General features: G+C 30.9%; 1 protein-coding gene across 2 annotated transcripts; it reads left to right on the plus strand.

Annotated features, from left to right (window-relative positions):
- Positions 1–455: 455 nt before the first annotated feature.
- On the plus strand, positions 456–3627 carry LOC106718031 (venom allergen 5). 2 transcript variants are annotated; one of them, XM_014512024.2, is made up of 5 exons: positions 456–688; positions 1313–1434; positions 2121–2381; positions 2575–2770; positions 2970–3627. In XM_014512024.2, the coding sequence occupies exons 1-5, from the start codon at positions 610–612 to the stop codon at positions 3254–3256; spliced, it is 945 nt and encodes a 314-aa protein (XP_014367510.1). In that variant the 5' UTR covers positions 456–609; the 3' UTR covers positions 3257–3627. The 2 variants fall into 2 exon arrangements, with proteins under 2 accessions (XP_014367510.1, XP_014367517.1); XM_014512031.2 differs by having other exon boundaries at positions 3045–3627.
- The last annotated feature ends 14991 nt before the right edge of the window (positions 3628–18618 follow it).

The raw sequence follows: 18618 nt of genomic DNA on the forward strand, positions 1-18618 counted from the left end.
TTCACTTAAAAACCACTTCCGGCCCGACCAATATCTGTCAACATACTTCCACCTTTGGCCATCCACACATCACAAGAACTCGATTTCATTGACAGCCGCCGGCTGCAGCATAATGACTTTTAAATTATTACAGCGGATAAAAAGTGACCGTACGGTGTACCTTTTAACCTTTCTTTATTTCGTTACTGAAGATACTACACGATTCCACAAATATTTATTAAATATTAAATACCATCCCCTTTCACTCGCGTCTATAAACATTACTAAAAAGAGGGCATAATATCAACAAAAAAAATTAGAACTAGGTTTGGTGTTAAAGGATTGTTGTGTGGCGTGTGTGTACGGGTAGTGCGGCCATGTCGGCGAGCAGGCGTCGGCGTCACTCGGTCTCCATGGTAACCCTGCGGTGGGTATTTAAGCGCTCGCCTAAAAGCCTCCCGTACAGATCGCAAACCTCCGGAGAGCGCGCCGCACGCTGTGCGACGGATCACCGGCGAATATCATAAAATTGATGTTTCGTAAATATAAGTGATCAACTTTAGTTACGAATCTCAATATCGTGAATATAATTTTTTATTAAAAGTGTTGTGAATAAACTTTTTAAATACAATGATGCGTCTAGTGTTGTTCATTTTGGGAGCTTTTCTCGCGACAACAGAGAGCTGTGGTCCTGGCCAGCAATTGTTAAGTAAGTTTTTTTTTTCAGTGTTTAAATTTTTTAGATTTCATCTTCATACCATCGATAAATACATTTTTGATTTGTGCGAAAATTTAGTTGTTTTGCATTAGTTTTTAAAGAAGAGAATAAGAAAAAGAAATAGTAATCATTTATTATTTCACAATATTCGGAAAATCCTAACATTTTTATTCGCAAACTACAATGCGCAACTTTGATTGCTTTATTTTTTCTTATTCCAATTTTTTAAATTGTAAATTATTAACAATAATTGAAAACAAAAGAAATTATTAAATTGACTTTCCTGTCATGAAAGTAATAAATTTCACCGCCGCCACCCAGTCTAGGACTTACCGATGAGACTATCCAAAATAGTCATCGCTTATTTGCATACTGGTACAAGTGGAATTACTACATCGTAAAATTTTATTGATTCGGACACCTGTATAACATGCACTAATAAATTAGAAACAGCTCACAGATTATAAAATATCTTTAGAAGACGCAAGTATTTTTACTAACGTCTTTTCTACATCCATCAAATGATTTAAAATTAAATTCAATTGTCAATTTAAACGTGACTATATCTAAGCATTTAATAATAATTATGTTTAATATGAATGACGTTCTTCGCAGGATCTGGTGGACTAAGTGCGTACGAAAAGCAAGCGATCGTAGACGCACATAATCGCCTCAGACAATCGGTTGCTTTGGGCCAGGTTTCCAGTCAACCACCGGCAGCTAATATGATGGAAATGGTTAGTTATAAAAACTTCAAAAATTATCGACTTCATCTCAATACATTTTTTTAATAAGTATTAATGACACGAGATTTATAATTTTAATGCTTATGCTTAAATTTTAAGTAGCGGTATATAGGGTAAATTTTTGAAGCCGTAATATAAAAAAAATATTTTTTGACTGATAGTCGCGCTTTTATTAGTTTTTCCGTTTTTCATTTTCTTTAGATTACTTGATGGGTGATGAGCTCATCACCTACAATTAAGTCTCGGATATTTATTTTCCACTAAAAGCAATAAAACCACAACACATTATTTATTATTGCTATTTGCTCATATCAGTGACTCGATGTCAAGGTTGTATTTTTATTATGTAACATTTGTTAACACATTATAATACAGTCGCTAAATGTTAATGGATGATTTCAGATATTTGTTAAGTATATATACGTAATGTCTGATAAAAAGTAAGGTACTTTTCTAAGAGATTTACAAATATGGAGCTAAATTTCGTTTTTAATATTTAAAATAAAATAAAAATGACGGCTATTTCTAGATAAAAAGGCTTAGATTTCTGGAGTACTTCGAAAAGAAAAGTGTAGACAAAGACACTTAAAACGAAAACGAACAAAAATTAATGTCGTCTTATAAGTCTAAAAACATTTTATCACATTGTTATTTGACTATATTATCGTTTTTCACAGGTGTGGGATGACGAGTTGGCAGCGACCGCGCAACGCTGGGCAGATCACTGCACGCCTGCCCACGACCGCGCTGCGCAGCGCGACGTGGGCAGATTCCCAGTGGGACAAAACCTTGCCGCCACGTGGACGACACGTCCGCCCTCTTCCCCCGCCGACTCCCAGCCAGACTTCATGAAGCAGATCAACGCTTGGTTCGACGAAGTCCGGATATACGGCTTCAAACCGATCAGCGGTGGTCACGGCACAGGTCATTACTCCCAGGTAAGAGAGTCTTGAGTACATAAAACGTATGAAATAATCACACTGCACGGATAAAAATGCATCACAAATCATACCCAAACTCTAATAGTATTTATTCATTCTAAAATTATTAATATAGGCCCAATTTTGTCACATTTCAAGTTGTTCTCACGCCATCGAAAAATATATTTAAAATATTCTACGATTCTTTTAGTTGGTTTGGGGCGAAACCTCGCACGTAGGCTGCGGCTTTACGTTCTACTACGACAACGTGAAGGGCTACACGAGGCTCTACGTATGTAACTACGGCCCGGGAGGTAACGTCATCGGATCCAAGCCTTACGAAAAGGGTTATCCGTCTTGCAGTACATTTGGACTGTCGGAATCGAAGAAATATTCAGGATTATGTGGTTAGTATTTTTTAAATTAAATTTAGATATTGTTATCTGTTCAGATTAAATTACAATTAGTTAAACTACTACTAAAAAAATATTTAACGAAGAGAATTTTGTTAGTCAATAATGGAAGATCGAGAAATTGGAAGACATGATTTGTTTCATTCAGACTTAAAGATTATCATTCTAATAAATATTTATCTTTTAATTTCAGCCGCTAGTTTCACGTCAACATCGACTTACCAAAATATAGAGAATACCAACAGCTACATATCGAATGTCATTCCAGACAGCACAGGAGACAATCAGGCCTACAACTACCAGTACAGCAACCAGTATTACAACCAGTACAGCAAACAATACCAGGTGCAGTACAGCCAGCCTACTACATTCTATCAAGAAACATCGACCTTCAGGCCACTACTAAATATACTTAAAACAGCGTCAAACTTGTTCACTAAACCAAAGCCTCAAGTGAGCATAAGTACAGTGTTTGTCTAATGTAATGTTACAGTGGGTTTCCACTGCACAAACACTTGTACAAAAACATATGACCTTTTTCTCATACCCTTAAAGAAAAAGAGATATCAGTATATCTTCGTTTGGGTGTTTGTGCAGTGGGAACCGACTGTTGACTCATTCATGCATCAATTACAGCAGTATTGTATAAATTGTGACGGTTGTTACTCGACTGATTAATTCGTAACTGTTCCGTGCAGTATCGGATCTCTGTAGATATATTTATTCCTTGGTTTTACAAGGGCATTAAGATTTATTTTTCTAGAGCTAGTTTTTAATGAAGCTAGTAATAAGTTGTAGGCCTGATGGTTAGCCGCCAGAGGGCCGTGCTGTCGCGGGTGACCTTCTAGTGTTAGCAAAATATGTTGTTATTAGACTATTTAAATATATTATTTTATAAAAATAAATATTTTCTTATAAATAACGTCTTTGAATACTTTTCCTTATGCTACAACTATAAAAAACAACTCACGCCTTCTGACAATATATAAATAGGTTTTGTAACAAAAAAGTATGATTGCGAAAAATTGCATTGTATCTTTATATGTGTAGGTTATAGTAATAATCAGAATTTATGAAACATTTAAAAACAAAATTTAACCTTTAAACTTAAAAAATATAAAATGACATCTGAATCTTTTGCGTATAATGCGGTATAAAATGTAAACTTTATCGTTACATGCGAAGTAATTGTAGCCCATAAAGTTTAGATGGTTACACGATATCACGAACCGTGCCTTTATGTAGGAGGCTATTTTTTTTTTTAAATAAAATCATTACTTCCTGTAATGGTTCAGTAAATAACATATTTTGATAATGTTAAACACCAAATACGTTAACTATAGCCAACTAAAGTATTATTAAAGTAAAGCCTTCAAAAAAAAAGTATTCAAACGCCGCACAATTATAATGCCCAGAAAAATTATTCTTGATGGTGTTTTTTAAACCACATTATTTATAGTAAATCTAAAAATAATATTAGACAAATTAAAAAAAAAAAAACTTTATCCTGTTTTCTGTATTTTATTTCCCTTGCTGAGATTAAAATAACAATAAAAAGGTCAAATTAAATACCGATTTGATTTAATCGGCCTTTAAACATTATGATATTTGAACACATTATGTTATCAAAATAACTTCCTTAAGATCGATTTCAACCTCTGACACCCTTCCGGTAACTTTAACTTGTTAAGTACTCAATGTAATCTATTAAATTGATCTTGTCAATACTATCAAGGTAAATAGGAAATTAATTTTTAGTAAAATGCAGCACAGTTAAAAGTACCATATTCAACAACTTGTATTAACATGAAAAACTGTCTTTGCGAAAAAATAGGCATTTAATAATGAAAAAATATGCATTTCTTGAATGTGTAAACAATAAATTGAGTAAAATTATTTAATTCAAAGAACAAAAATTGGCCAACTTATACAAATGTGGGTCAACATTATTTATAGAATGCGGAACAATATAGGACATTAAATGTGGTCATTATTATAAATTAATATTATCAAAATTACTTACAATATCATTAATTAACATTTTTTTACATAAGCATCGATTAAAAGCTCTTTAAAATATTTCAAAACTTAATGGGATGTTAGAAACCTTGACAAATTTAACCTTGACCTCAGGTTATTGTAGACACGTAAATTGTGTGAAAAAACGAACAAATACGAACGAATAAGGTGTAATAGTTAATACTCAGGCCTCAAAAATCGATCGTTACATAACGACATCTGACACGTGTTTGCAGAAAGTTCAACGCATGTTTTTATGTATTTAAACAGTTATCATTGAAACATTTTATCTATGAATTAGAATGTCCAAATAGTCCAGTCATTTTAGCTTAAATTAGGTAAGAATCTCGGAATTCGAGATACCCAGCTGTAAGTCTGTAAATACTTGTATATTGACACCCTAAATGTTGTCTCAAAACCTACATATGATAGGGTGTAAGCAACTATTAAATTTCAAGGTCAAAGGTCACAAAAATCGGTTTTTCGTGCTTTTTTTGGAAATATCTCATTTCCTATGGGGTTTTTGCTATTTGTATCTCTAATCAATATTGTAGAATACAAAATTCTCTACAAATTTTGTTTAAATTTTTTTTTTATACGGTGAACCGTTTTCGAGATAGAGGGCGGAGAGCGCGCGGTCACAGCATCACTTCAGCCTCCGGTCGAAAACGCGCCATATAGTTGATGAACTATCAATAAACCAATTATTATAAATATTTGTCAAATTAATTAATTACTAACAAATTTGGATGAACTAGCTGCAGCATTTAAGGAAGAAAATTGTTCGGCCCAGAAATTATTAGAGAGTGGAACTCAAACCTTATTGGCAGTCTATAATGCTCCGAAATCTGTGAAAAGTCTCGATCATCTTCGTTACATGCATTACGTCAAGTCTACAAAACTTAATAAACCTGTGCAGCTTTTAAATATTCCACCAACAAGTGCAGCTGCTCATCAACATTTCAACCGTGTATATTATCAAGTTCAAACTTGGTAAGGACATAATTTGGAACCCCAGGTATGGGGTTGGGCAATACGAAACGATTTTCTGGAGCCTATCATGACAATTTTACCACCTGCTCCAGAAGATTTGCTAAATACAATTTTCTGCAACTGCAAGAGTGGCTGTGGTTCGCGATGCGGATGCAGGAAAGCGGGCTTGCAATGCTCTTTAACATGTGGCCAATGTAATGGGCAAGCTTGTCTCAATGCTCTACCATATCATAGCGACATATAATTCCTATATTTTCATTAACAATTCTGCAATTACATGGGCAGGTAAGTGTTGTTAAATAAATTAATACTGAATAAAAAGTGGATAAGTTAGGAAAAAAATGATAAAGTAGAATATAATAGTTAATAAAAAATTGACAAATATTTATAATAATTGATTTATTGATAGTTCATCAACTATATGGCGCGTTTTCGACCGGAGGCTGAAGTGATGCTGTGACCGCGCGCTCTCCGCCCTCTATCTCGAAAACGGTTCACCGTATAAAAAAATTTTTTAAACAAAATTTGTAGAGAATTTTGTATTCTACAATATTGAAAAGAAATAGGAATAGCAAAAAACTCATAGGAAATGAGATATTTCCAAAAAAAGCGCAAAAAGCCGATTTTTGTGACCTTTGACCTTGAAATTTAATAGTTGCTAACACCCTACCATATGTAGGTTTTGAGACAACTTTTAGGGTGTCAATATACAAGTATTTACAGACTTACAGCTGGGTATCTCGAATTCCGAGGTGAACTTACTAAAATGACTGGACTAAAAACGCGTTAAAATTAAATGATGTGATTTTTTTGTGAGTAGGTAGGGGGGGGGGTTATGTGAAAATGTGGGTATAGGAAAACAATATGTTAAGTGACAAAATTAAGTATCTGAAACGTCGCAAAAGGTCTTTTACGCTTTTAATGATAAAAGAAAGTCCAAATGAAGTAATGAAAATTTATAACTTTTAGTATATCTTGTTACATACATGTCTAGTTACATACCTCTTACTGTTTTGTTATTCTTTGCTGTAGTAACCCACTTACTTATTTCTAGTTTATTATTAATTTCATTACCTTATTATAATTAGTGCAGATTTTAAACTTCTTTGTATTTATTGAGAGAAAACACTTGAAAAGATATTATTTTACTACAAACTAGTGGTAGCATAGAAACAGCGAAAGGTGAAGGCGACACCAGTCGATAATATTGTGAAAATGGAAAACTAACAAACGATAAGAATTAATAAATGAAACTAGCATGTTAGTGCTAATACAATTATCAGACTTAATGTTTCGCTCGCTATATTAGTACTTATTATACACGAATATTTGCTTAAAACTTGACATAGAAATATGTTCGCGAATACGTTACGTTCGTGAAAGTTGTTTTTTATGTTAGCATCATTAAAGGAAATTGCATTTTGTATGAAAATGCGATACGTAAGCGTAGAACAAGAAGAAGATATGCAGTTTAAGGCCCTTCGTAAACAAGCCTTAAAAACTAAGTTGCAAGGGACTGTCTTTGGCGATGATAAAGAAATGTCGGCGTATAGTAAAAATCTCTATGACATTGTATTTCATAAGTCACTTAGCAACTTAAATCACTGGGTTTCGAAGATTTACGTTGCTTCGTGTACGAAGGGCTACAACTACAAATATACTAAGCGACAAACGGCTTACCATCTTGTTTTCATGTACCGTGCAATAATGCTACAGCGTTTGAACTGCGTTACAGCGCTACCACATCCCTCGTATGCCATTATCCAAAATGGAAAATAAGACGGAGAAAAGCTTAGAGATAGAATTCTTAGCTATTTTACTGTGAAGTGAAACAAAGGACCATTGGTTTAAATGTAATAATTTTATATTCTGAGAGTCAATGAAGAATATTACAATTTTGTTAAACATTGTTATTGTTCCATTCTTTAAAGGTGTTTATTTAAAAGTTTTTTATGAAAGTCTGATATTAATCGCACATTTATAGGACCTCATATTTCCGTATCCGATTAAACGAACAATACTAAAAAATCGAACTTATTGAATTCAAATTTCCGAATATGTTGATTCTTCACAAACAGTGAATAATATAAGAAAATTTATTGAACATTAAAAACAGTATGAAAAGCATACAACTTGTATAAACACCATAAACGTCAGAGTACGTCATCATTATGTAGGAGTACGTCACAATACGGTTACGTGCTAATCATTTTAACATATTACGATGGAAATAGATTCATCACATTTGACATTAAGTTAAATAAAAACATAGTATAATGGATGTAATAATAATATTCGTGATTCATATAAAACTAAAAGAAATAAAAGTCTACGTACAGTGTACAATTTTCAAATTAATTTAACCAAGCACTTGTCCAAAATCGTCTAAGAACTGGATTCATTTAATAAGCCTATCTAATTTTACAAGCTTTTTTCTGATGAATATTACGTAATGTGCCAATAACTATGTAAAGAAAACAATGTTGAAGTCGACAAAAAAATACAATTTTATAAATCGAATGCGTTTCGAATCGATAAATGACTTTTGTTGTAAACGAAGTAAACAAAATTCTAAAATTTTATTATAGTTGATTGCCAGGATTTGACGCAAATGACCGTAATTAAAAAAACATTGTGTGGTTTAACAGGATCTTTAAGAAAATCAGTATGCGCTAAACGAATGGGGTAGCCAGAAAGTCTTTTTATTTACTTAGATTCTATTTTTCAAGATCAAAATAGCAAAGTGTTGTTAATAAAAACTTAATTTAAAAGGGACGTTTACATTTTTTATGCTTTCAGCCATTTTATAATCCCAATTATTTTAACGAAAAGCTAATAAATATTCTTAATTACTTTAAAAGATTTTTATCACCTGTTACATTAAGATTTATTAGCATAAAAAGCTTTAAGAAAAAAATAGTGACATCTATCGGAAAGTTGTTGAACTACTAAGTAGTCTTCTTTAGAGTTTAGCATTCTCGCTATGTAAAAGTTATTTAAAAACTGTGGACCAGTAGTAATTCATTTTTATGAATTATTTATATGATAACGTTCATATAACTTCGTAGCCCGAATATTACATCAGTTTTAACATAGATGGCGGTGTTACTAACCAGATTTTGAAAGTAGCTGTAACTTGAGTAACAAAAAAGTTGTGTTTTTAATTCAAAATCTATGTAAATAAACATAATGCTTTGTTTTTATTATCATGTTTGAAATTACTGTGGGTTATGCAACCTAAGCGCTACCGAAGAAACTATATTTCAGAGAGAGTGACAATGTGTTTTTGTCCACATGTACGATCAATTGAAAGCTAAGCTTAAATATTTTAGTCTTACATTTTATACTTATATCGTTAGTTTTAATAAAAATATGGTGAAATACTTTATCGGATAAAGATTAAAATGTCAATTGTAACAAGCTGATCTCGGCGTTTACAACTCAATAAAATGGTCGAGTGGAGGCAATATCTTTTTATTGGACCCTCGCCAGTATTAACAAGATTTTAGTCCTTAATCTTAACAATAGTTGTTTCTTTTCTTTTCATCTGATTAAGTGACTTTGCGTAAGTGATTAAGACATATTTTCTTACTTAAGTACATAGACATAGAGTATAAACAAATCTATATTTATTAGAAAAGTGAGTGACTGTCTTGGTTCACAAAATCCCAAAAATACTTAATATCGTTCAAATTAGTGGTATTCTAAAGAAAGGCAACGTTTATTATTTTATAAAGCATATGATATAAATTATATCAAATGATATCAAAAATATGTAGAAGGAATTTGAAAAGGAATTGAAAAGATTTTATAGCAAGTAAAAAAAACAGATCCTAATTGAAGAAATTTTTAGAATAGTCGGAAATTCGAGTAACGAAGCGTAATTGTATTTCTTCGTCAAGTCCTTTTTAACATTGATAACGGACATCAAAGGAAATATACATAATTGAAGTAATTATACTATTTATGATAGTAAAAAATGAACATTTTGTATGGCTTAAAACATTAGGAGGGAGTATTTGAATTGACCTATCACATGATTATAAAAGCTTTAGTCTGTATAATTCAAATTACTATCCTTTATCATTTAATTTCAATTGTAAAGAAACCAAATTTTATGCCATAACAAATACTAGACCAGACTGATAGATAGTGTAGACATTTTAAAGCTGTATTCTTGTTTAAGATGCCGTCTTGGGATTCATAAAAAGAGATTGCTTCCACTTCAGCGTTTTATTGACTTGTTAAAGCCGATATCGGATAATAACGTTGCACGCTGATTTCAATTTGATGAAATCCTTCAATTCTATTACAAGTTTATTTATTATTTGCATATTGTTTTAAACATTTACACTTATAATTCACTATAGCATATTATTCTATTCGTAAGAAATGGTACTCGTGTTAATTATTATATTTAAATCTCTTAATATTGTATGAAATGCTAATTCCTAGAGTAGTATGCCCCTCAATTTAAAATGTATGGACTATTTTGTATAATAAAAGTTAAATAAATGATATCATTGTTAAAGTAGAGCAATGACGATACAAACCACTCACCTAGTTTATCTCTTTGCGACAAAAACAGAACGTTGTCAACTATAACGTTCTATTTTTTGTGAATAATGGCCATAATTTCATCTTAAGAAATGCCTTTTATCTTCGTTTTTATTTCAAGGGTCTGAAACAACTTTTTTCTCGATGGAATAAATGGAGTGGGATGCAAGTTATTATTTACTAACATTTGACGAAATGATGCTAAATATGATGCTAGATTTCAACTTTTATGAAAGAAAAATCCTAAATGTAAACACAGTGTTCCTCATGTTAACTCTCGTAACAAGATAGTTCTCCTCTAATTACTGTGAGTTTCCACTGCCCAAAAACTTGTACTCAAACATATTATTTTCCTATAAAAAGCAGAACAACATGTTTTATAATTTCCGAGGACAGAACTTGCGTAGTTCATTTGTCTGCGCCCCTTAATGGGGACGAGTTGTTTATGAAACACTATATCATTTATTTCCAGAAACTTTCGTATATCATGTGTCCAGTGATTGTGAGCTTTTAACGACAAATATTTAGCCCCGCATTGGGTATTCGGGCCGCGTAACATATCGATTCATAAAACCTTACACTTTATATGCAAACGCCTTTTATTTTTATTTAGAAGCTTTACAAAGAAATTGGTTTTTATTTTAAACTAAATAGCTCTTCACGCTTGATTTGTCGCAAGTTAATATCAATCTTACTAATATTATTAATGCGAATATTTCGATGGATGGATAGAAGAATGTTTATTAGAAGATATCTTCAGAACCGCTCAACGGATCTCTATGAAACTTGGCAACTTCTACATCTATAGAACATAGTATAGAAGAACACATAAGCTACTAATTAAGTTTTTTTCAATCCCGCGCAGACGGAGTCGCGGGCGAAAGCTAGTTGTGCATAAAGTAGATATACTTTTTACATACTTATTAATACTTTTGCATTTTATTTCTAGCTTTCTAGTTATTCATTTTAACACACATTCTACATCAGAAGATATGATAAGTTCAATAAAAATTTAAGTTCATGTAAAAAAATTAAATCAAAGCTAGCTCAATACATTTTAAATCGTTTACTGTATTACTAGCTGTCGCCCGCGACTCCGTCCGCGTGCACTTAAAAAAAAACTTAATAGGGGTATGAAAAATAGGTAGTAGCCGATTCTCAGAACTCTTGAATATGAATATAAAATTTCATAACAATCGGTCAAGTCGTTTCGGAGGAGTACGGTAACTAACATTGTGACATGGAAATTTTATATATAAGATGTATATTGAGCGATATTGTTCTCATGTAAGTGACTTTTTCTTTATCTTCTTGAGAATAAATTCTTTAAACCTAACCCTAAACCTAAACCTCTTAAATCACCTCGATTATCAGTATTATGATTGATTTGAATTAATAAACATAACTAGTTTAACACAGCATTTGTAATATATTCATCAGATGGTTTCAATATGTATGAAATAAAACAAACATGCTAAATCAATATTGCACGAGTAGTAGAATTACAGTAAAACAAAAGCCGATGCAGGAAGATTAATGAAATGAAATACTATAAATTTTTACTCATATAAAAGTTTGTTAAAATTGCTCTGTCATTGTGCAAAAATTCTATTTCCTATTATGGGTGAAAGTCAAGCAATTAGGCAATTACTAAGGCAATATGGCTTATTGATCAAATCTGGTCAAGTAATGGTAAGCTTGTGGTAAAACTTTTGTTTGCGATAGTTTACTTTATTTCGATTGTTCTTTAATAACCATCACATTGATGACTGAACTTTGATCATCAACTCCTAGACTCTTTAAATCATCAACATCCAAAGAAAGGGGAAAGTAAACATCACTTGATACCCCACCACACTCAATCGTTACTTTACCAGTCCTTCAATTTGATAAATCAACCCTAAGGTACGCCCTTAACAAACAATAAGTGACCCTGAATCTGCCAATCACTGTCTTAGTATTTTTTTAAATTCGCAAAGTGATTTTTAAAATCCAAACTTCATTATTTGAGTATTTTCCCTTCTTGAAGGGGTTTTTATCGTGCACAGCAAATGCAATTAAAGTCGGCAAACTTGAACGTTTAGAGAGCCGCTGTATGCGAGTAATCGAATGTTCAATTGCGCAAGAGCTCCACTATCCGGGAATGAGAAATTGAAGGTTCCAAGTAAATTGAAAATGAGATTCCGCCATTGCTTTTTCTCCCACGTTTTAATTCACATGCAATCTTTTTTGCATCCCTTTTCTAATTGTCAAGATATTTGCAATCATTAAGATATTAACTTTCCTCTGATGTTTCATTAATTTAAAATACAAGTTACAAAAACATAGTAGCTTATTAATTATATCTCGTATTCCCAAATCATTTAAAAACGGAATCGGTATTCCGTTTTTAGTTCAAGTTATTTTAAAAGATTATTTACATTTATATTTCTAGAACGTATGAATTTCGAAGAAAACAGAAATAACTAAAGAAGCAGTGGTTTTGTTTGACAAATATATTTAGAAATGTCAAGGAAACGAACAGGGTTTCAGTATTTCGTTATTTAGAAATGCGATATGTAATAGTTACTGTTAAAGAAACAAATAAATATTGTAAATTTTAAATGAATAATTTATCCCAGTAAAAAATATATGTTATATTTTTAAAGTTATATAGTATACAAATTTAAATATTCACTATTCATTTCCTAAAACAAAAATCTACAATTGAAATATCATTATTCCGAAATCTCGAACAAATTCGCTCAGGAATTGATTCGGCAACACGTCGATTTACACAGCTATCGAGTATCTCGCTATCCCGGTTACAAATTCCACACATTGTGAACATTTGCCACCTCCACTGCCATTTATTTGCAAAATTTATCTTTACTTTTGCATCAAGTACATTTTTTTATATCAATGAAATTGGTAACAGATAATAATGTTCTTTATTCCTAAAGCAATTAATTGAAGCCGCAAATAATCGCAATTTTATGAAAATAAAAACCACAATTCATGAATTTTTTTTTCCGCTTAGTGGTTAACTGGCTATTTATTGGACAATTAAGATTTTCGGCTAAGTGTGGATTTATAAGAAATCGCTGAAGTTTTTTAAAAACTATAAAAATTGCGGCCAATATTCTTCTATATAAAATAATATACCTTAAAAATTAACCACTAGAAAATGAAATTCAAACAGATAATTTTTTAAAACAGCAATTAACTCACGCTCGTAACCCAGCTGCGACATACCCAAATTTCACATTCATTCATAGGACGCGTTGTTTGTTTTGGGTGCTCTTAATGCCCTGTTATTTTTATTATTTATATTATTAATTTTTATTTAGATGTTCTTAAATTAATTTACTTATAAAATAAATTCGTTTTAACTTTAATGTAAAATCTATTGTAAATAATGAAACTAAACATAAAGAGAAGTTACATTACCTATATAAGATTTATCTTTGGATTGAGCAAAGATCTTGAAAACCTTTGTACTCAGTTCAATTTTAACGGTCTGTCTAACTGATGTCGTAGCCCGGAATTCTGATACACTAGATTCTACCTATTTGATTCTTGTGTAAAGAAATACGTACTTCGTGAACTTTTAATAGAAAAGATTTGTTCAAGAAAATTTAAAAAGAAAATTTCATATTGATAGAGTTAATAAATCACATTCATATTTATCTCAGAAATTTAATGTTTTCTAGAGCTTTATCTTTGGTGTCCATTGTCGAAATAATCGTACAAAACATTATGTCTTCTCTCTAATTAATAGAGTAGATAAAATAGAGATATTAATTTGTCCTAAAGTTTCGTCTGTAGATACTCATATATGTAAATTTTGTCTTTGTATTCATTATTTAATTTACATATTATGTAATACTGCAAGTTGCATGCTATTTTATTTACAAATGTCTTCCACGAAGCTATGAGTAATGGTATTTTCCTAAGCTTATCGATCCAAGGACTTATTTATTTATAGTCACCGAGAATCACAGTACGACATTTACTTTGCAAGGAAATAAGTATATTATATGCAACGAAAACATATTTTTGATGATGGTTTGAAGATTTATAGGTAACTTATAAAATGCGTAAATTTATCACTTAATTGATAGTAAATACCAAGGTACATATTATTTAATCACAATTAATGTTAAATAACAAAATGAGAACTAAGTCTTTTTGTCATTATTGTCGGTAATGATTATCCTTTACTCTACTATAGAAAAAGTTATCAAGTTTTTGAAGGTTTTCTTTCTTTTTCTAAAGTAACATTAAAGCAGCCGATAAAATATTCAATGAATCATCTTGAACAAATGTAACAAAATTGTGAATTCATTTGCATATTTCAGAGAATCTAAGCCTAATGTCAGCTACCACGATTTGTTGTAATTAATCTGTGCCAAGTTTACAGACAAAATTTTCCGTCGAGCCGAAATTATTTAAGTTGCCTTGCGGAATTGTTTAAATCCGGAACGGGATGAGAAATGTAGAAACCAAGAAGTTGGATTAAGATAACCCCATTATTTTTTGTTGTGTTATTACAATCAACTTTATAAAAAATAAATTACAATGTCATTGTTACCAATTGAAATATATATAACACAATTGTTTATTTCCGGGCATAAGAATCGCGGTTCCGAGACATTCGTTCAAACTTTTTAAACCTATTTGCTTGCACATAAAAGAATTCTAGTAAACAGGGGGAGATCGATTATTGAGAACTTACGCATTGGTTCTTTGTAGCAAAGTTATGTTTCTGCGTAGTTTATCTCCACGTATGATGCTTTTGGTGCTCTTGCGTTTAGATGGGGGAATTTAAATCAGATCCATCGTAGCAATTAATCTTCCGTGTTGTGTTCGAAATTTGAAATTCTCGACGTATAATAATAAATTGCAAGTATGTATAAGTTTTTAGCTTACTTATTAATCTCACTAATCTTCAGAAAACATTATTAACTATTGTTGTGTCTCTGTCATCATTTTCATTAAAAAACATCGTTGCGTCATACAAAATTTATCATTTACAAACTTAACCATCTACTCTTTACTCAACCTAGGGCTTAAAAATCTTATTACATTCAAAACGAACATGTATCGGTATCAGGAACAAGATTACATCACGAACGAAAGCCATCCTACGATAATCAGTTAAGAGTATCAGTTTCAAAAGACTCCAAATATAACGTCGAAATATAGTTCGAATATTCCGAGTCTCGCTGTTTACTACGACGAATATGAGGATTTTTTTCGATAGTCGTTTTGAATCCTTTGTAGGATTTTCAAATACGAATTTTTTTGTGAATTTGTGACCGATACGCTGAATTTTTTGTTTCCAAGATTTAAACAATTTAAAAAGTACAAAATAATGACAGCCTAGATGTTGTGTGGATTGCTAATTAATTCGAAGAATCTGAATCAAAAATTACTAATTAAAAAAATACAGAAAAGGACTCATAATGCTAACAACATTTTACCAATCTAAATTTACTATGGTTTCCACTTGACCACAAACAATATACTTAACGACGGCGTACACAACAGAGCCATAAATAATTCGAAAATGGCGATAATCTTCGTAGCTAATATAGGATCCAAACCGCAATGTATGTGCCATTAAGATATAAGGCTCAGGTTGTATCAGGAATACAAACATTATACTCTATGCGTGCGACTACTATTTTAATTTTACACATAAATACCATTCTCTTAACAATAGTGCAAAAAAATGACTAACGCTATAATCTCTAACAAAAACCTTACTAATATTACAAATGCCAAAGTTTAGATGCATGGGTGGATGGACGTTTGTTAGAAGTTATCTCCGGAACGGCTCAACGAATCTTAATTAAATTTAGCACAGATTTGGAATATAGTCTGTAACAACACATAGGTTACTTATAAAGTTTTTTTTTTAATCAACGCGGACGGATTCGCGGGCGGAACCTAGTCTTTAATAATTAATAACGTAATATTTATTTATGAAAATTCAGAACACCGCTATAAAAAGATCAAAGGGAAATTGTACAAATAAATATGTAAATAAATGAATTAAAGAAATAAAAAGACGAATTAATTTGTCGACAAAAGCTCTTAGTTTCAGTTGCAAATACATTTGACTTATTGTTGCAGAAAAACTTTAAGCTCTAGTGCTTGATTTCGAAGCAACTGTTAATTCGAGTTAAGCTTCTTTAAATTATTTAATTAATTTAAATACCTTTTTGAGTTATATTTTGAATTATGTGATTAAATGCGATTTTTTTTCTTTACAAATGACCTAATCAATAGTATTTCGAAGAAAAGATTTTGATTGGAAAGCGCAGAAGTTTGGCTTGTTACAAATTACCATATCGACGCTGGAAAGCATAAACGCTGTAACCCTTGAAATCGCGAATATGTTTTTCACACGTTAATAATTTCAATCATTATCAAACGATAATGATTTTATTATAGGTTAGCACAAACTATACAACATTGCTAAATACCGCATGCTTGTAGGCGTATCAGCTCACGAGTTATGATTTTTTGGCTCTCCTGTAAAGTTCATACTTTCGGGGTTACAGCGTTTACGCTTTCCAGCGTCGATATTATGATGTAACAATATGAAAGATCGACAAACTTAAACTTACGTTTTTAAACGAATTTAAAATTAAACTTTAAATATGTACTTTCGGAGTATCAGTCTGTTTTAATTCGACAGGAGAAAACTAATGCAAATCTCAATTCTCAATGTGCATTCTTTAAAGATCTCTTAAATAATTCAAGACGAATTATTTATACATTTAAGAAAACTTTCTTGGTTTTGAATTCTTGCCGATTCTGATTCTGAACATTGTATTATTTATCTGAACTAGTTAAACAACTAAGTGCAAATACAAAGAGTACTAAAAAGACTTGTTTTATACTTCCTTCAGTACAATATCTCCAGAATAAATTGTATATAGCGATGTAGATCGACAATTCACTTACAAAGAATTACCATCTTTTATTAATGAAATATTTTTAACGACTTTGAAGGTAGGAATTATTTGCATTCACAATTAATGTCGTAAAACATTGAATCTATTTGCATAATTTAACGTAAAGTTTCATCTTTGCCTTCATTGACTGTTATAAAATTATTAATAATTTTAAGGTTTCGTATAATTCGATTCAATGAATATGGTAAGTGAACAATCTCTTTAGTCATTTTGTTATGTTGATGTTATGAAACAATTGATGATGTGAAGGCAGAATGTTATTTTTTTTTCGGTATTTCTTATACGGCTTTAATGAGATATGTGATTGACTTGAGATCGATTAATTAGGTAGTTTTACGTTCCATATTGTTCTCGAGAAAAAAGGGCCAAGATTTTTGTTGTAATCAGAAATCTGTTACAAGGAACTAACATGAAATATCAATCGTACTATATATTACACTAACTACATATTTGTCTACACAATTATTCTCGATATAGTTAAGATTTTTTTTTAATTTGGCAGTTTTTTTTTTTTATTTAAACTCGAAATTAAATCTTTTCGATGTTTTTTTCTATTCAATTCTACCGTGATTATTAAACGTCAGTATTTTATGTACGAGTAATTTAATTAAGAATTATTTATTAGTTATCGTGTATTTACCTTTTCCAAAAATATTATAAAACTCATTTTTATGGTAATATCACACTTATGGTAATATCAAAAAAATAATGATCAATTTAATTCAATATTCATTCATTCATCAAAATTACAACATAAACTACTAAACTATGAAATACGATAAAGTATTTCAAATTTTTCAAAAAGATCTCTTTTGCCAAAAAATATTTGTGCACATTCCTCTGATTTTAATTAAGAGATGTTTTGGAGCTCGTCTGTCAACTTTCAAATTAGCGCCCCTATTTACAGAATATCTTTAGTGTACATCAAATAAAATATATGATGGAAAAAGTTCATTTTGTATAACTAAAACTTTAAAAAGAAGATAAATATAAATATTTATGAATTATTTTAATTAAAACTAACATAATTATTTCTCTTATTCTTGTTATATTATTTTCAACCTTACCCTAGAACTATTTTAAAGTGACAGTTGAATAGTTATCCTTCATACAATTGTCACAAAAATCTACCCTCAGTAACAGTACTTCAACGTTAACTAATACCTAAAATCTTAAATATATTTCTAAAAAACGAACAAACATCTTAAAACGAACAAAATATCTTTACAAAAATACTTACAATAGAATCGACTTTGTTATAATACGCCTTAAAAAGTTTGCTCTAAACTCTACTCAGTACAATCC

The sequence above is a fragment of the Papilio machaon genome, chromosome 8 (assembly GCF_912999745.1).
Source record: "Papilio machaon chromosome 8, ilPapMach1.1, whole genome shotgun sequence".
NCBI lineage: Eukaryota > Metazoa > Arthropoda > Insecta > Lepidoptera > Papilionidae > Papilio > Papilio machaon.

What these genes read in the sequence shown, in the direction of transcription:
- LOC106718031 (XM_014512024.2), top strand. Translation starts at nt 610, where the DNA reads ATGATGCGTCTAGTGTTGTTCATTTTGGGAGCTTTTCTCGCGACAACA. An exon ending in TCCTGGCCAGCAATTGTTAA is followed by an intron (nt 689 to 1,312) that starts GTAAGTTTTTTT and finishes CGTTCTTCGCAG; the next exon opens with GATCTGGTGGACTAAGTGCG. An exon ending in CAGCTAATATGATGGAAATG is followed by an intron (nt 1,435 to 2,120) that starts GTTAGTTATAAA and finishes CGTTTTTCACAG; the next exon opens with GTGTGGGATGACGAGTTGGC.